Consider the following 19,134-nt stretch of genomic DNA (forward strand, 5'->3'; position numbering starts at 1 on the left):
TCATGATGACACAACGGCTTTGTTATTTATTCATTCATTTATTTTATTTGTTTGCTAATTAGAGAATTTGTCGCTTGTTCGTACAGAGATTTCAAGTATTCCTTTTCAACTGAAATGATGATTACTCATATGATGCCCCAACACAACTTTAAAAAGAAAAAAGAAAAAAAGCAAACATGAAGATATGCTTTGCTTACCCTTTTCTCCCCTCATTTGTTCAAAGGATTATGTAATTCACCAACAGCAACCTAACATGAGTCATGATATTTGTGGGTGTTTTCCCATTAAGGCCATATGATGTGACATAGGATATTTAATTTAAAACATATTTCAGTCTAAACGCATCGTGAACGATTTTCAATCGTTGATTAGGATCGTTGATTAGGATAGACTATTCATTATAATTGACAGCAAATGGAGGAGGTCCCCAGTTGTCCCATACACTTCCACCTTAAATTATTGAAGTTTGGCCAATATGAAAACAAAAAATCAGTCAAAAACCAGCAGAGTTTATTTATAAAATAAAATAAATTATCTTTTGCCAGCTTCATCTTCAGCAACAGAACAAGAACACTGTGCCTTGCCGCCCACAAGCTCCCAATTGTTCTTTGTTTCTTATAATTCCTAGCAATCGATCTGAGTAAGGTCCACGCAAGCATGCATGATATTTAAACCAAATTAATCATAATTTACCAGACTTAAAATTTGATCACATGCAAAAATTAGCTTTAACTAGCCTTATCATCTTGGTCTGCTTCCACATGTCCCAATTAGGCTATGCTTAGCTAAAACCTCATCATTTTCACCAGATCAGTGACAGCTTTAACTCACATGCAGTACCCAGTTTCCCATCTGATACAACCTTCTACCTTCTTCCTAATCAATTGCTAGTAGACAAACTCATAAATATCTAGATGCACTTTTTTTTATTTTTGTTTTTTTCTATTTTTTTTATAAAAATTTTTGTTCATAAAATATCTAGCTACATGCAGATTTGACATGTGTATAAATACTTGAGAACACAAGCATATATTGCATCCCACCAAGAGGAGAGTCCTACCAGGAGCAGAGTCCTTTTGCTCCTGTTTTTCCTTCTTTTTGTTTGAATTCTTTAGTTTTTTTTAGAGTAGTGAGAAAAAAACATGGCAATTGGGCAGTTCAGAGATGTTGAAAATGGAGAAAATAGCACCCTTGAGGATTTGGAACAGCCTCTGGTCATTAAGCAGGAGAAAATTGCTTCCTATGAAGATAAATATGGGAGTGATGAGAAGAGTACTGAGAAAAGTGGATCCATTTTGATGGTTTTGCTCAGCACTTGTGTTGCTGTTTGTGGCTCTTTTGAGTTTGGATCATGTGTAAGTGTTCTTCTAATTTCTATGAACATTGCGTTTTTAGTCAGAGCAGGTTGCAGGCTCTCTGTGTTTCTGGTTTAAGAAGGTTCTTGGTAGACTAAGTGTGTTATTTTTGTTGTTTGTGTTTCTTCTGATTAGGGGGGAAAAATACAAACATAACCCAAAAAAAAGAATGTTTGTTTAGCTTAAGTTCTTGTTTTGGCAGGTGGGCTATTCAGCTCCCACTCAATCTGCTATCAGGGAAGATCTCAATCTCTCTCTTGCCCAGGTTTGCCCTGTTGTTCTCTTTGGTCATTAAAAAAATTTGCATTATATTGAAGTAAATTGTTACTGATTTCCAATCACATGGCAGTTCTCCATGTTTGGCTCTATACTAACAATTGGTGCAATGCTGGGTGCTATAACAAGTGGTCGGATTGCAGATTTTCTCGGTCGAAAAGGGGTATGATAAATTTTAATTTCTGGTGTTAAAGAAGAAACAAATGAAAGCTTGGTCATATCCTATGTCCTAAACTTTGCACTAAACTTCTTGAATTTGTATGGAAATAGGCAATGAGAATGTCAGCTAGTTTTTGCATTACAGGATGGCTAGCCATCTTTTTCTCTAAGGTATATTTCCACCATTTTAAACTCTTGAATTTGTATATTTTTCTTAAGTTCAGTCAAACAGAGGTCACATGCTGAATGTATTTGCTATAAATCTTATGCAGGGAGCTTTGGCCCTTGACATAGGAAGGTTTTTCACTGGATATGGAATTGGAGTTTTCTCCTATGTGGTATATAATTTTATTTTATTTTAATGCCAAGTTCTATTCATATGCTTTGCAATATCTGAACAAGGCTGTTTAATCTAATCAGAGTTTCTCTGGCATCATCTGGATGAACAGGTCCCAATATTTATAGCAGAAATCGCGCCCAAAAATCTCCGCGGAGCTCTTACAACATTAAATCAGGTAGGAAATTTATGAGCTTTCTCTGCACAAAATCATCTCCCTACTAGCTAGAAATCTATATGTTCTTTAACATGCTGTTATCTTTTTCCTTGTACTTGTCCTGCAGCTCATGATTGTGACTGGAGCATCAGTTGCATTTGTAATCGGAACAATTATAAGTTGGACAACACTTGCTCTAACTGGTAAGTTCTGATCCCATAGGATATTTTGTTATTCTTAATGACAATAGGTGGCTCAACTTAATTGCCTTTGGAAGTAACTGAAAACTTTGAAGAGATTGATAATTGGGTTTTGATATGAAGGCATTGTTCCTTGCATTTTCCTGCTTGTGGGTCTATGGTTTGTGCCAGAGTCGCCTCGATGGCTGGTAAGATTTCAGTTCATAATAAGCTTTACCTTTTGTTTTCTTATTCTCACAAAACCAGAGAAAAAATAAATAGTGAGAACAAAACAGACGTATGAAGCTGAAATTATTTTTTTTCAGGCAAAGATTGGCCATGAGAAAGAATTTCAAATTGCACTACAGAGACTCCGTGGAAAACATGCCGATATATCTGATGAAATGGCTGAAATTCAAGTACGTCCTGTCAACCGAAAAAATGTTAATTGAATCTTTCATAATCTAAAATCAACATTACTAACAAAATCACCCTGTCTGTATCTTGACAGGAATATATTGTTACTCTACAAAGTGTTCCAAAAGCCAAATTGTTGGATTTGTTTAAAAGCAAACATATTCGCTCTGTAATTGTAAGCAACTTTTCTCTGTCAATTTTCATAACTTTCTCTAATGCTGTTAACCAAATGACTTCATTTCTTGACTCCAAACTCCTGAACATCCAGATTGGGGTTGGATTAATGGTGTTTCAACAGTTTGGAGGTATTAATGGGATAGGATTCTATGCAAGTCAAACCTTTGAAGAAGCTGGTATTTCAACTGGGGCTTTCCTATGCTTCATTTCATTTGGTTTGTTGCTAATCTTTCCTGTTAAAGTTATCTCTTTCCGTAATGCCAATTGCAGGAATTTCAAGCAAAGCTGGAACCATAGCTTATGCATGTGTTCAGGTAACCATTTTCTCCTATCATCTGTTGAATCTCAAATGTTTGAGTTTGTCCATCCAAGCTCGGCTCATGTAAAATCTATTGGCAGGTCCCGATCACTATGGTCGGAGCAACGTTAATTGATAAGTCAGGAAGGAGGCCTCTTATAATGGTAGCAATTGATCTAGAAAACCTGATCTCTTACAGAGGATCTTTATAGATAAACTTTTCGTGATGAGCTTTTGTTTTCGTGTGAAGGTTTCAGCAACTGGGACATTCCTAGGCTGTTTTCTAGCAGGAACTTCTTTCTTTCTGAAGGTATCAAAACTTTAAAACTATGTTCTGTTACAAAATCTTTTCTGCCCTTTCCTGTTACATTATGGTCTGATGTATGTATCATCTTTTTGTTTATCAGGGATATGGTTTGTTGCTCGATTGGGTACCAATAATAGCTGTGACCGGCGTGCTGGTAAGTTAACCATCACGATTTGTAACTGCAAACTTGGAAAGTATCATGCCTCTTACTGCAGCTTCTCATTTCACCTTGTTTATTTTTTCCCCTTTCGAATCAGACTTACATTGCGTCCTTCTCGATTGGAATGGGAGCTGTGCCTTGGGTGATAATGTCTGAGGTAAGTTTGAACAATTAACCTTGTCAGTTCCTCAGTGCCATTCATGATAATGTAAGCATTTTTAACCAAACAGACAGCAGAGAAATCATTTAAAACTCTATAAACATGGTTTCTTTTGCAGATTTTTCCAATCCATGTGAAGGGAGCTGCTGGGAGCTTGGTGGTGCTTGTGAACTGGTTGGGTGCTTGGGCAATTTCCTACACCTACAACTTTCTCGTGAGCTGGAGTTCCTCAAGTAAGTAAAACTTTTGAACCAATTGATTGGTTTGTATTGTTTCACAACTGATATTCCATATATATACACTTTGATTTGTTTTGCAGGAACTTATTACATTTACTCTGGATTTTCTTTGTTGACCATCCTATTTGTGGCCAAGTTAGTCCCAGAAACCAAAGGCAAAACCCTAGAAGAAATTCAGGCATGCATCAATGCAGATAGATCAAGAAGACAAGACATCATTAGCTGATAACGTTTAGGAGTAGATATGTTAGAAAATTTCCGTGTGATTTTGGCTCGAAAGTGTCTTCCCCATTTTGATTTGGAGGTGAGTTTCACGTCGGAGCAAAATACCCTTACCATTCATTATGCGTCAAATTTCTTTGGGCCTTCAACTCAACATGGAAGATGCAATATAGCAAAGTGTGTGCTTGTATTCATGTTGTATGGAAAATGGTGGAAAGAAATTCTTAATGCAAATCTATAATAAAAGACTTGTTCCTTTAATTTTGAGCTCTGCAAAATTTTGATTTTGATTTTCTTAAGAGTTGTTGCTCCTATTTAGATGCAGAAAACAATGTCACACAAAATTTGATATAATCCAATAGGGGTGGGCATTGGGACTGGAAAACCGGAATATCGAATCGGACTAGATGAAAAAAATTGGTTTACCTAAACAATCAACAAATTGGACCAAAACCTGACTGAATTGGTTTTAATCAATTTTGGTTCTAGTTTCATACCACACAAAATCGAACCAGATCGAACCGGATCGGTTGTGTAATTTTTTTTTTACAAATTATTTAAATCCAATGCTATATTTTTTATTTTATAACTAATATTTTTCCAAGTTCAACTTTAGAACATCTCTCCATGTATGAATTGGATCATTTGTTAATTTTCAAGCCCAAAAAATAACTTATTTGTTAAAATTTGTATTTTTTTAAAATAAAAATAATTCGGTTCAAAACCGAAAGTGGTTTTTTTAAAAAATTCACTAAAACCAAACCAAACCAGACCAGTTAAATAATATCGATTTCAATTTCTATTTGAAGTAAGAACCAAACCAAACTAGACCGTACCCACCCCTATAATCCAACACTCAAACTAGCACCTTCCTATCAAGGCAAGTGCAACCTCTAAGTGATAAGTTCTTGGAGTTGTCATAAGTTTTTATTTTTATTTTTTTACACTCTTTTTTTTTGAAATAAACCGATTCATTGCAAAGAAGATTAGCTGAGGCAACAGTCTTGGGTGAGGAGTTCCTGAACAAGCTCAGGGGCCTCACCAAACCAAAAACAATCTTGGTGCAAATGAAAAGCAAACAAGGCAAGCCTGTTAGCGACACGGTTACAAAGCCTAGGCACATTGGCCACGGAAGATGACTGGAAGTGAGAGAGGAGCACACAACAGTCATCAATCAAAACCCCCCCACTAGAAGCAACAGAGGTATCTTGCGAGACAGCTATAGCAAGCTTGGCGGAGCCGCACTCGAAACAAACCCGTTGGAGATTCAACTCCACAGCCAACCGGATGCCCGCCAGCAAAGACACAGCGTGAAGATGATCAAGAGACCCAATATTCCTAATTTTTTTAGAACAAGCCGCCAGAACGCTCCCTGACTCGTTGCGGATCACCACCCCAATACCCCCGCAACGATCGGCAGCAAGCCACGCCCCACCGACGTTGACTTTGGCAAAACCGTCCCTAGGCGCAATCCATCTGTGAATAGGCAGAAGGGGGACTGAAGGTGATTGACCCAAGAGCAGACTATGAAACTCCTGCAACCACGAAGAGGCCTGAAACACTAAACCCGTGGGACTAGTACCCACACACTCCCAGATACGAGAATTACGGTCTTTCCAAAGAGCCCAAAGAAGCATAAGAGCTAGAGCAAACGACTGCTTAGAGAGAAGGATAGAAGCAGCCTTTAACCAATCTGACATGCTCGACGCACGAAGACGAGACAACTTCGGGCCCAGAGGAGAAGCCGACCAGACAGCGGTAGCAAAAGGGCATTGGACAAAAAGATGCAGGGAAGATTCCTCAGAAGAGATACACCTCACACAGTCTGTACCAATATCCACTTTCCGATGATACAACCTTACTCGGGTAGGAATAATGTCCCAAGCAACTTTCCAAGCACAAATTTTAACTTTCGGAGGGATCTTGGCACGCCAGATCGCAGACCAAAACTTCTTATCAGTCTCAACAACAGCAGCAGGAAATTGAGGGAGGGCCACCTCCCCACTTATCAGCCAATCCCGGGCAACACCATAGGCACTGCGAACGGTGAAACAACCATTTGGCTCATGGTGCCAAATCCGACGATCTTGAGGCTTGCGAAAGCTCAAAGGGATCGAACTAATAGCCTCCACCTCCCCCACCGGGAAAAGATCATGGAGGAGTCGAAAATTCCAGTTTCCGTCAGCCTCAAGGAGGGCATCCACTCTCAGATTTCGGAAAGAGTCATGGGGTGGGGGGGAGAGGACTTGGAAAGAAGGAAGTCTAGGGATCCATTTATCAAACCACACCCTAATGGAAGACCCATTGCCGACTTGCCAACGCATCCCTCTCTCCAGAACCTGTTTGGCAGCAAAGATGCTACGCCAACAAAAGGAAGGGTTGTTTCCTTCTGGGGCCAATAAGAAGTCAGAACCAGGGTAGTACTTAGCCCGGAATAAGCGAGCCACCAAAGAGTTTGGCTGTTGACAAAGCCGCCATCCTTGTTTGGCCAAAAGAGCTAAATTGAAAGCACGGAGTTCACGGAAGTTCAGACCACCTTCCAACTTGAAGTTGCACAACTTCTTCCAAGGCAGCCAATGAATCTTACGTTTGTCTTTATCCCCACTCCACCAAAATTTGGCAACAGCACTATTTAATTCATCACAAAAGCCTTTAGGAAGCAAAAAGCAGTTCATGGTGTAAGTTGGCAGAGATTGAGCCACTGCCTTAATCAAAATCTCCCTACCAGCCCCACTCAAAAGCTTACCTTTCCACCCTTTAAGCTTATTCCACAACTTTTCTTTGAGGGAAGCAAAGACCATGCGTTTGGCCCGACCCACAAAAGTAGGCAAACCAAGGTACTTTTCATGGACCGAGACACAGAGCACCCCCAAAATACTAGAAAGCACAGCACGAGTGTGATCCTTCACATTTTTGCTGAAGACCACGCTGCTTTTTAGGAGATTGACAACCTGACCTGAGGCTAGTTCATAAGACCGCAGAATTTTCATCACTTGAGAACATTCATCCCTAGAAGCTCTAGCAAAAATGAAGCTGTCATCTGCAAAGAGTAAATGATGTATACTTGGGGCGTTCCTGCAAATTTTAACCCCCTGGATTAAACCATCCCGCTCTCTACTAGAAATCAGAGCAGACAACCCTTCCACACACATAAGGAACAAATACGGGGATATGGGATCCCCTTGTCTCAACCCGCGAGAGGGAACCACAAAGCCTGTTGGGACTCCATTAATCAAAAAGGAATAAGAGACAGAAGTAACACATCTCATGATCATATCAACCCACTGGAGATTCAGACCCAGCCGCAACATCATAGCCCTTAAAAAAGACCATTCAACCCGGTCGTAAGCCTTGCTCATATCTAGTTTAATAGCCATGGAACCTGAATTCCCACCACGCTTGCCATGCAAATGGTGCGCAACCTCTGCCGCAACAAGAGAGTTATCAGAAATCAAACGCCCAGGGACAAAGGCACTCTGAAAGGGAGATATAATAGAATCCATCATTGGTTTCAGTCGGTTCGTCAAAACCTTAGCAGCAATCTTATAAAGCACGTTACAGAGACTGATAGGGCGGATTTGCGACATATCCTGAGGAGACTGAGTTTTAGGAATCAGGGCCACATGAGTGAAGCAGATTTGTTTAAGAAAACCATTCCCCAACAAGAAAGAGCGAACTGCACAGACCACATCATCACCGACGATATTCCAGAATTTTTGAAAGAAGACTGGAGCCATACCATCAGGGCCAGGGGCAGTGGAGGGGGCCATGGAAAACAGAGCCAACCTAATCTCTTCGGCTGAAAATTCTACACACAAAGCATCATTCATTGTACTAGTGAATTTGGGCTCAACCACCTTTAACACCTCATGAACAGCGGAAGTATTCTCTCCCTGCGCCAAGAAAATCTTCCTGAAATGATCCAGAACGATGACCTTAATGCCTTTTTCATCGTCGTGCCAAACTCCTTGAGCATCTTTAAGCCCCTTTAAGCAATTCCTACGTTTCCGATTTGAGGCTTGCTGGTGAAAGTACCGAGTATTCCGATCCCCATTCTTAAGCCACAGAGAGCGAGAGCGTTGTCTCCAGTAAATTTCCTCGCGAGAAAGGAGGGAATCGAGCTGCCCCATCAAGGCCTTCTGCTGAGCATGCACCAGACTAGAAGGGGGCAAATTCCAAAGGACCTCAAGAGAGTTCTGGATTCCTTCCAATTCAGCCTTAAAATGACCGAAGGTGTGCCTGTTCCAGTGAAGTAAAGCAAACCTGGTTGCTTTGAGTTTCTCACACACTTGAGCCATAGGCACTCCGGGAGCAGCTGTGCTCCAGCCAGACCGAACTATCTGCTCACATTCCGAATGCTGGAGCCAAAACTCCTCAAAACGGAATCTGCGCCTTGATTGAGAAGCAGTCCGAGAGACTCCAGTTCGCACCTCGATAAGGACGGGCAAGTGATCAGATTTACTAGGAGCCAAATGCACCACACGATGATGGGGGAACTTGTCCCGCCAAGGAAAGTTAGCAACAGCACGATCCAACCTGCAAGAAATCCCACCAGACCTGGATGAAGACCAAGTGAAAGGACTCCCTACGAAGCCAAGGTCAGAAAGATCACTATCAGCGAGGGCATCTCTGAAGTTATCCATCTGCCATTCAGATCTTAAGAGACCACCGCACTTCTCCTGATTACTTAGGATTTCGTTGAAATCCCCAAAGCACAACCACGGTAAGGAGGACTGCTGACCCAAACGAGATAGGATATTCCAAGAGAAAGAACGATCAGACACTTGGGGGCAGCCGTAGAACCCAGTCAGTCTCCAAACTCCTACCGAGTCACCCGAATCGCACTCAGCATCAATATGATTGAGAGAGGAAGATTTGATGACAATATTCACTTCCTCCCTCCACAGGAGGCAAAGGCCACCAGCACTGCCCCTGCTTGGAACAACGAACAAATTCGAGAACCCCAACCGGAATTTAATTTGCTCCATCTTCGCCATGCTACATCTTGTTTCACTAAGAAAAATCACTTTTGGCCTTTTTTGGTGAATGAGGTTCACCACCGCCTGAACAGTCGGAGGGTTCCCAAGCCCCTGACAATTCCAGCTCAAAAGGTTCATGAAGCTCGACGAGAGGGGGCCTTCCCAAAATAGAGCACAGACCACAGCCAATAGAGGCTAACGAGAAAGAACCAAAAAGGTTCCTCACGAGTTGGACAAGAGTCAGAAAACATGCATCAGCTACTTGACAGAGGAACACTGACAAACACCTGGCGTGCTTCTTCACTAGCCACACTGCACAGACCGACTTAGGAAAAAACCTTGAAGCCCGTCGCAAGCAGATAACCCAATTGCAAAAAGCAAAGGGAAAATAGCATCAAACTAGTAACAATGTAGAAAAATTTACTACACACAGAGCCGACAAAGCGGGATTTTTTTACACTCTTAATATACCCTTTTTAGGTAATTCCATTGTGGAATAAAATTGCAATCAATATTTTTCTTTAAGTGAATGTAGTGAGTAGTTTAGGAAAAGATAAGTTGATAACAGTGCCACTCTCCTTCTTGTTCATAGGTTTGAGACTTTTTATGTAGAAAATTCAAAAGCGGTAGTATAAGCATTGCCAAACTTTTCGGTAGGAAGCACATAAACGTTAGTACAAGAACTATTAAATTTTTCTACCAAAAGTGTTGGAATTTTAAAACAGTTTTAAAATTTTTACCGTTTTGATTTGTTTAATTATTTTGGCTGTTTTATTTTATTTATTGTTGGGGTTATAAATATTTAATTTTCAGGTTTTATTTTTATATTAAACGCCTTAGTTTTCTAGTTTAATGTGGTGGAGGTTATATGTTCTTGGATGCCTATAAAAAGCCACTCCTCCTTCACCTTTGATGTACTACCACAATACCATATGCCACAATCACCACCACAATTTGATTCTCTTCTCTTCTACCTTTCATACTTGCTCTACTTATATTATTATTTTTGGGCAACGGTTTTGTGACTTGGAGACCTATATCCGACTGTGAATGTGCTCATAGCGGACCTTGAGCTTGTGTATTGGGTCATATTTGGAGTCTTGTAGACTACTTGTACGTAGGGATGCTACAAAGGCTTTAGGACAACATCTTTGACGTGCTTCACCATATCAAGCTTGCTTTCTTAATCTTAATTTATTTTACTTTTATTTACCTATTATTTGTTTCTTTAGTTTTACTTTATCTTAAAAGACTTTCCAATTTGTTTTACGGAAAGAGGAAAACTATAATTTTTGGCTTTTGGCTAAACCCGATCACTATTTTTTTGTCGTGCTTCGCTATTCTTTTGTATAATGGTCCTTAATATCGTTTTTTTGTTGGACTTAATATCGTTTTATCATCCTTAATTGCCAAAAATGGTGGTCTTTAACTACTTTACTTTCGGAAGTCCTGCATACCAACGTTAGAAGCAATTATCATATATTCTTGGTACTTTGTTATTGTTTGCAATTACTGTTTTAAACGTTGGGTATTGTTTGTTTGGTTTTTGGAAAGGCGTGCATGCGTAATTAAATTTTTCTTTGATTCTTTTATTTCTTAATGGATTATTACTAAAATATAGTTTTTCTATTTCCGTAAAAGTTAAAAGCAAAATCCTTTATAATATAAATAATATATAAAATAAATTGGAAAATCTTTTAAGGTAAAGTAAAACTAAAGAAACAAATAACAGGTATATAAAAGTAAAATTAATTAAGATTAAGAAAGTTGGTATGGTGAAGCGCGTTAGAGACATTGTCTTAAAGCCTTTATAACTTCCTTACGTGCAGGTACAAATAGCCTACAAATAAAAGAAGAGAGGAAGAAGAGGAGAAGAAGAGAGGAGGAAGAGGAAGAAAAAGAGGAAGAGGTGGAAAAGAAGCATGGACAGCACAAGCAAGCCCCTCTATTTTTTATGAATAGAGTTAGTTTTATCAACCAAAAAAGCAAGGGTTACTTTTTTATATTTTGTTCTATTCTGTTTGAATGGGAAGTATTAAATGCTTTAATTATTTTATCTTAACACAAGGAGTACTAATGGTGTGCCTCCATCTCTTAATAGGGTCATCCTTGAGATTTTGAGGCCTATGCTAAATTTAAGAGCATCCGCAATGATGCTCTCTATTTCTTAACTAAAATTTAGCTAAAAATATAAGAAAGCTATTTTAGGAGCTCTCTAAAAAATATCAACTCCAACCATACTCCCTAATTTGGAGAGTCATAAATGCTATAATTCTTTTTTGATTGGTCCATCTCTATTAAAAAAAAAAAAAAAGTTAGCATTAAATAAAGGTTGGAAATACTCATTAAATAAGGTAGCATTAAATTATAGGGAGCCACTAGGAGTCCTTTCTCTCTCCTCAGATTTAGGAGCTCCTAGAGGACTCCCTATTTTATGAGGTGGATAGGGAGCATGGTTGGAGTTGCATTTTTACAATGCCTCCCTAAAATTTGTCTAAGGAGGTGATTAGGGAGCCCATTGTAGATGCTCTAAATTGGGGCCTCACATAATCTAATATAAAAATATTTATAATTCAAAGTCATCATCAATAAACATGTAATGACAAAAACATATCTTACTATCCAAAAAAACATTCACATTGTATTTGTTATCTTTATTTGAAGAATTAAAAATATTACAAGAGTTTTTTCCCCAAAAGGAAAAAAAAACACAATCAGTACGATACTTAATGTCTGAAAATTGATAAAATGTTCATAATCAAGTTTTTCTAGAAGTTCACTTCCAATTGAAATCAAGGTTAGTCTAAAAATGAACCAAAGAGAGATTGATGAATGATGATGATTACTTACCAGAAAAACAGAGTTTAAGAAAAAGAAGAAGCCATGAATTTTTATTTTTTTTCATGAAGAACAATAGGGAGGATATATAGTTAGCTTAGTTTGATGTTAACCTTTTTAAAGGTGTTTCTGTTTTTTATTTATAATTATTTAAAATTTGTTGTTATAATGCAAAAATAATAATAATAATAGGTAGAATGACTTCAATGAGACTCGAGCATTGGCCCTTCTATTAATGGATATGCACTACAAAGCTAGCTTCACCACATGCACTTTTGTGATAATATGGGGCACGCTGTAGTATATATATCATTCCTATAATATTAATATATATAATATATAAAGAAATATTTCGGCGGCCCTCAAAAATCAGGAGCCCTGTGTAGAGGCGCCACTTGCACCACCCAGGGACGGACCCAGGATTTCAAAATAGGGTGGGCTAAATTTACCTTGCATAGAAACCTATTAAGTCCATCTCTAATGCTAGCTAGCTAGATAACTCAAACCCAAAATTTTCCCCTCTAAAATAGAACAATTCATTTATATCTCATACTCAAATAATTTTTCAAAATTCTTTGATGTTAATTTTACAATTTTTAAAGTTGAGGAATGGGGTGTGTGGTTTTAATTTAAACAGAAATTTAACGGGGAAGTGTGGTTTTTAATGTTAATTGTTTCTGTATGTGAAGATTTTTTGTTTGTTTTTATTTATATAAAGTGTTAAATGTTAATAAAATTGGGAAAGTGTGGGGGGGACTAAAAAGGGAAGTTGCCTCACACGAAACTCCACCAAGTCAATGCACTAAATCTGTCAGTTGGGGTCCATTTACATGGGTTGATTGGAACTTGGGGAAGGTGTGCTGGGTTTGCTATTTTAGACTAGAAAAAGAAAAACAAATTTGCCTGGGCTATAGCCCAGGTTAGTCAGAAGGACGGTCCGTCCTTGGCACCACCCCAAGGCCGCCCCTGTTTCTTAAATATATTAAGAGTTTTTAAAAATTAATATATAATTATCAGGCCAGGTTCGAGGATGGGGATACTAATACTATCCCCGCTCCGTACTCATCGGGTATTTTTTAAATTCGGGAATCCATGTACTCAATCCCTATTTTGCCCCAAAATCTCCCCCCGTTAGGGCCGGGTACCCGACGGGGATTTCTGCCATCTTACTATATATAAATTCATATAATCAAGAATACCTCTCAAATATTGGTACTCAAATATGGGCCTGCAATAGTCTATGAAACTTTGAGTGCACCTGATGAAACTATGAACAAATAGTACAACGCTTAATTCATTAAATAAATTTAACTATAAATATTGATAGTATTTCAGAATATTCTTACTTCCTTTTTGTGCACTCCAAGTGGTTGAAATCATGATCGTATATCCAAGTTGTCATTGTATCTTCTCAATTCTCAATATAACCCTCCATCAAAATTTTATACCAAGATCTTCATTAGTTGCACCCACTTTCATATCAAAATTGAAGACAAATTAGTCTCCTAATAAACTTTTATAATAAAAACAAATTTCACATAGAGATGATATGTTTGTCAAGAGTAATAATTACTGAAATTAACAGTAAAAAATGCTTTTGACTGTTAGAAAACACTTTTGACACTTCCTTTGAGAAGCGTATATAAGGCCTTAAATGCACGATCATATCTAATAAGCACTGTACTTTGAAGCGATGTATGATGCACCCCCACAAGATTCACAAGAAAACTTGGTGTTAGAGACTCGTTCCAAAACAAAAGTGTTTTCCTGAAGTACAATGAATTCTCCTCCGCTAATCTCTCTGTTTCTCCATCCTCTTCACCCTTCAACTCTAACAACTTGTCATATCACACGCATACTAATTATACACTTCTCTCTCTCTCTCTCTCTCTCTCTCTCTCTCTCTCTCACACACACACACACACACACACACACACACATCTCTACTTCACCTCCATCACATCAACCAAAATCACAACAACCCACAAAAGTTCCAAAAAAAACACTAGTGTCCTACTTATACATAAATACCAAAGCGCAGACATTTTTTTCAATTTAATTTCATTGATCCAAAGGAGGTCACTTTACAATGATACTTTGTGTCATACCCAACCTCAAATAACAGAACTCAGCACTTGTACTTGAACAGGGACTCAAAACCAGCATTCTCAATCAATCAATCAATCATAAGTTCATAACACACATTGAGGGTTGTGAGGATTGTGTGGGCTCATGATGGGGAAGGAGTTTGACCATAAAAAGAGAATGGGAAAGGAGGTTTGCTTAATTTCTTCAACCTCTGCTGACAATTTGTTTGATCTCTTTCTGTTGCCCCTTAGTTCCTGTTAAGTTTATGCCACAAACATTAACTTGTTTGAATAATAACTAGACAAGGATTATTCAAAAAAGTAAACAAGAAAGTGAACATATGTTTGATGAAAAAATCTTTTTTTTTTGTGGTTAAAAATTATTACTTTAATAATTAGTAGATGTGCGTCATGGTGTGTTAAATGAAGGATCTAAATTTGATTTTAGAAACCATTCATGTTTTAGTCTGGAAAACATCTTATGTAGGCCCTGAAATCTAAATAACCTTCTCATGATATGTGTGAGTAGACACTGTTGTTGATTAAAATAGACCTCAGGAAGATTTCATACTTCTTGTTTGAATTGAAATTTTAGAGGATAAATGCTAAGAAATCACATTTTCAGGTCGCATTTGATGTGGCAGTTGATGTATACTTATGGCATTGATTATTATACACCATACATTACTTTGTTAGAGTACTGAGAGAGAAACGTATATTGGCAATGGAGCAGGGCAAAGATGTTGAACGTGGAACTAGTAGTAACCAAGAGGAGTTGGAACAGCCTTTCATTAGGCGGCAGAAAGTTGTTGCTCATGAAGATGATGGCAGTGGGAAAGAATTTCAAAATGAATCCATTGGGATGGTTTTGCTTAGCACAGGTGTTGCTGTTTGTGGCTCTTTCCAATTCGGAATATGCGTAAGTTCTCTTGAAATTCTCTATGAACATTGTGTTTTTAGTCAAAGACTGAGAGTAGATTATATAAAGAATAGGCTTTTCTGCGTTTTCTTCTGATTAGGGGGGCTAAAACCGAAAAAAGGGTTGGTTGTTTAGCTTAAAGTTGTTCTTTTGGCAGGTTGGATATTCAGCACCAACTCAATCTGCTATCAGGAAAGATCTTAATCTCTCTCTAGCGGAGGTTTGCATTGTTGTTCTCTTTGCTGGTTTTAGACATGCCTTAATGGTAAAGGGAATTATTAGTAATTTTCAGTGTTTTGGCAGTATTCAATGTTTGGGTCTATACTATCAATTGGTGCAGTGCTGGGTGCTATAACAAGTGGTAAGATTGCAGATTTTCTCGGCCGAAAAGGGGTATGGTAAATGTGACTTTCTGGTGTAAAAGAAAAAAGAAAAAACTGAAGCTTAGCAATCTCCATTGCACTAAGCTTCTTGAAATTTTATTGGTGGCAGGCGATGAGAGTGTCCTCTGTGATTTGCATTGTAGCATGGCTAGCCATCTATTTCTCTCAGGTATATGCTGTTTGCACAGTTTTTAGTTGTTAAATGTAATTGAACAGGTTCATATTAATGACGGTATTTGTTATGACTCTTATGCAGGGAGCTCTGTCACTTGACACAGGAAGGTTTCTCACAGGATATGGAATTGCAGCTTTCTCTTATGTGGTATATATATATGATATATCTCAAGCCATTTCTTTTCAATAGCTGAGCAAGGCTGTTTAATCTATTTGATGATGATATACCCAAGTTTTAACCAAAATTAGCAAAGTGGATGAACAGGTCCCAGTATTTATAGCAGAAATAGCTCCTAAGAATCTCCGCGGAGGGCTTGCAACATTAAATCAGGTAGGAGAATTTAGAATCGAGTGCATACCTGCTTGAAAAATATATGATGATCATTAAGACATAACTGTACTGTACTCCTTTTTCTATGCTTGTTCTGCAGCTTTTCATTGTTACTGGAGGATCATTTGCATTCATAGTAGGAACAATTATAAACTGGAGATCACTAGCTCTAATAGGTAAATTCTTATTCCATAGGGTATCTTGCTATCCTTAATTACAAAACGTGGTTCGACTAAGTTTCCTTCGGAAGGAACTGAAAATTTTGAAGGGACTGATTGTTTGGTTTCAATCTGAAGCAACTGTACCTTGCCTTATCTTGCTTTTGGGTGTATGCTTTGTACCTGAGTCTCCTAGATGGCTGGTGAGAATTCAAATCAGATTAGCTTTCTTTTACCTTTTGTTTTTCATGTTCCCACCAAAATGGAGAAAAAGATGTGTAAGGCTAAAAGCGTTGTTTTCAGGCAAAGGTTGGCCGTGACAAAGAATTTGAAGTTGCTCTACAGACACTCCGTGGAAATAATGCTGATATATCCAATGAAATGACCGAAATTCAAGTACTTCCTGTCAACCCGAAAAATATTAATCTAATAATCACCATTTTAACATTGAAAATGAAGATTTCGAACAAAGTGACCCTGTCTATTTGATGACAGGAATATATTGCTACTCTAAATAGTCTTCCAAAAGCCTCAATCTTGGATTTGTTTCAAAGCAGAAACATCCGTGCAGTGATTGTAAGCAACTTTCATCTGTATGTTTCCATATTTTCTCTAATGATGCTAATCAAATAACTTCTTTTTTTTATACTGAAATCTCCTGAACATGGTCATGGTTTTAGATTGGGGTTGGACTAATGGTATTTCAACAATTTGCGGGTATTAATGGTGTACAATTCTATGCAAGCGAAACCTTCGAATCAGCTGGTAATAATCCGGGCTTTCCTTATACTACATTTCTCTTGGTTTTTTATGTAAGTCTTTCCTGTGAAACTTACTCTATTTCTGTAATGCCAATTGCAGGAGTTTCAAGCAAAATTGGAACCATAGCTTATGCATGTCTTCAGGTAAATCACTTTCTCCTGTTCATGTTTGAGTTTGTCCATCTAAACTTAGCTCATGTAAAATTCATTGACAGGTCCCAATAACTCTAGTAGGAGCATTGCTTATGGATAAGACAGGAAGGAGAGTTCTTGTAATGGTATCCATTGATCTAGAAACCCTGACCTTTTTCTAAAAGGACATTTTTATAGGGTAAGCCTTTCATTATAGGTGTTTGTTTTTATGTCATGAAGGTTTCAGCAGCTGGGATGTTCGTAGGCTGTATGCTGGCAGGAACTTCCTTCTCTCTCAAGGTATCAAAAGTCCAAAACTACATTCTATAACAAAAATCTTCTGTCTTTTCCCTGTTTGATCATGGTCTTAACTTAAGTTTGTAATTTAACATCTTTTGTAAATCAGGGACAAGGTTTGCTGCTCGATTGGGTACCGATAATAGCTGTGTCTGGTGTGCTGGTAAGTTAATCATTACATCTTCAAACTTTGGAAAGTATCATCAAACTTCTTCACTACATCTTCTCATTTTACTTGGGTTACATTTGGTACATGTGAAATCAGATTTACGTTGCGTTTTTCTCCATCGGGATGGGAGCAGGCCCTTGGGTAATAATGTCTGAGGTAAACTGTGGAAAACTTATCAGTTCCTCAAAGCTATTCATATTTGAGGAATGTTGAACCAAAGAGACGGCAGCGCTGCAGAATACTTTATGGATCAAAATACATATATATTTTATATATGTAATATGGTTTCTCTTTGCAGATTTTCCCAATTGATATCAAGGGAGTTGGTGGGAGCTTGGTGGTGCTTGTAAACTGGTCAGGTGCTTGGATAGTTTCCTATACTTACAACTTTCTGATGAGATGGAGTTCCCCAGGTAAGTAAAACTCCTTGAACCAAACACATTGCTTGATACTGAGAAATGGTTTTGTATTGTTTCACAGCTGAAGTCTGATTCAAATTTATTTATTTGAATTATTTTACAGGAACTTACTTCCTATACTCTGCAGTCTGTTTGTTGACCATTCTATTTGTGGCCAAGATAGTCCCAGAGACCAAAGGAAAAACACTAGAAGAAATTCAGGCAAGCCTCAATCCAGACAGAAGACAAAGTATATGAACTAACAACCTCTAGGAGTTTTTTTTTAATGTCAGAGAAATACAAGAAGTTACAAATGCAACACAAATATCTCATTGTGTGTATAATTCTTTGAGTTTTGAACTCTCAAAATATAGAATGCGATATAGAAAAAGAAATGCTTGTATTCGTTTTTGGATAGAAAACTGTGGAAAGCAAGGTTGTATGCAAACTATACTCAAACAAACGAGTTATGCCCTGGTTTTGACCTCTCCAAGTTTTAGGCAAAGTATGATATCAATCGATTGGTGCACAAAAATATGATTGACGGTAACATTCTCCTAGATGGAAAACTGTGGGAGGAGGAACCAAGATGTGATTCATACGGTATAACAGTTCAGATCACTCACAACACAAGTACATGGATAATTGTAAGTGATTGATTCTCAGCCGTTGATGAGTATGGATCCTAACCGTTCATTTTCAGAGAAATTTGCAATTGATATTGAAGGAGAGGACTCACGATACAATTGATAATTTGATATGGTATAATGGATCATAATACTCGCACATACATGAATCATTGATTAATGGTAACATTCTTCCCGATATAGAATGCAAGACGGAAATGGATTCTTTGTATCTCATTTGTACTTAACTTGTATAAAATGCAAAACCCACTAGTATAGTGGTTTGGAGTAATTACTCATCTAGGCAAGGTTCTAGGTTCGAGTCTTAACATTCATCTAATATGTGTAAATTTAGTATATTATCGTCCATCTCAATAAGAAATGTCTAAAACAAACAAACTTGTATAAAATATGCATGTGTATCATCCGATAAAAGTAT

At 37.9% G+C, this 19,134-nt stretch overlaps 2 protein-coding genes across 2 annotated transcripts; both read left to right on the forward strand.

The window, feature by feature from the left end:
* The first annotated feature begins 1,018 nt into the window (after positions 1–1,018).
* LOC110745067 (sugar transporter ERD6-like 16) lies at positions 1,019–4,704 on the forward strand. The gene is made up of 18 exons (XM_021945139.2): positions 1,019–1,355; positions 1,558–1,620; positions 1,705–1,794; positions 1,902–1,961; positions 2,063–2,128; positions 2,240–2,305; positions 2,412–2,487; positions 2,608–2,672; positions 2,790–2,882; positions 2,975–3,055; positions 3,149–3,233; positions 3,328–3,371; positions 3,457–3,519; positions 3,606–3,665; positions 3,763–3,816; positions 3,920–3,979; positions 4,101–4,215; positions 4,302–4,704. The coding sequence occupies exons 1-18, from the start codon at positions 1,143–1,145 to the stop codon at positions 4,445–4,447; spliced, it is 1,500 nt and encodes a 499-aa protein (XP_021800831.2). The 5' UTR covers positions 1,019–1,142; the 3' UTR covers positions 4,448–4,704.
* Positions 4,705–15,194: 10,490 nt separating this feature from the next.
* Positions 15,195–18,462, forward strand: LOC110745054 (sugar transporter ERD6-like 16). Its single transcript, XM_021945122.2, has 18 exons — positions 15,195–15,266; positions 15,424–15,486; positions 15,570–15,659; positions 15,759–15,818; positions 15,906–15,971; positions 16,089–16,154; positions 16,255–16,330; positions 16,451–16,515; positions 16,616–16,708; positions 16,808–16,888; positions 16,993–17,077; positions 17,174–17,217; positions 17,289–17,351; positions 17,446–17,505; positions 17,612–17,665; positions 17,768–17,827; positions 17,970–18,084; positions 18,194–18,462. Exons 1-18 carry the CDS (start codon positions 15,210–15,212, stop codon positions 18,325–18,327), a joined length of 1,332 nt encoding a protein of 443 aa, XP_021800814.2. The 5' UTR covers positions 15,195–15,209; the 3' UTR covers positions 18,328–18,462.
* The last annotated feature ends 672 nt before the right edge of the window (positions 18,463–19,134 follow it).

Source organism: Prunus avium, chromosome 1 (genome assembly GCF_965620075.1).
Source record: "Prunus avium chromosome 1, drPruAviu1.hap1.1, whole genome shotgun sequence".
NCBI classification, from domain to species: Eukaryota; Viridiplantae; Streptophyta; class Magnoliopsida; order Rosales; family Rosaceae; genus Prunus; species Prunus avium.

Coding starts and splice junctions, on each gene's coding strand:
- LOC110745067 (XM_021945139.2), top strand. CDS start 1,143: ATGGCAATTGGGCAGTTCAGAGATGTTGAAAATGGAGAAAATAGCACC. Junction 2,306..2,411: donor CTCTTACAACATTAAATCAG/GTAGGAAATTTA, acceptor CTTGTCCTGCAG/CTCATGATTGTGACTGGAGC. Junction 4,216..4,301: donor CGTGAGCTGGAGTTCCTCAA/GTAAGTAAAACT, acceptor TTTGTTTTGCAG/GAACTTATTACATTTACTCT.
- LOC110745054 (XM_021945122.2), top strand. CDS start 15,210: ATGGTTTTGCTTAGCACAGGTGTTGCTGTTTGTGGCTCTTTCCAATTC. Junction 15,267..15,423: donor CTTTCCAATTCGGAATATGC/GTAAGTTCTCTT, acceptor TTCTTTTGGCAG/GTTGGATATTCAGCACCAAC. Junction 18,085..18,193: donor GATGAGATGGAGTTCCCCAG/GTAAGTAAAACT, acceptor ATTATTTTACAG/GAACTTACTTCCTATACTCT.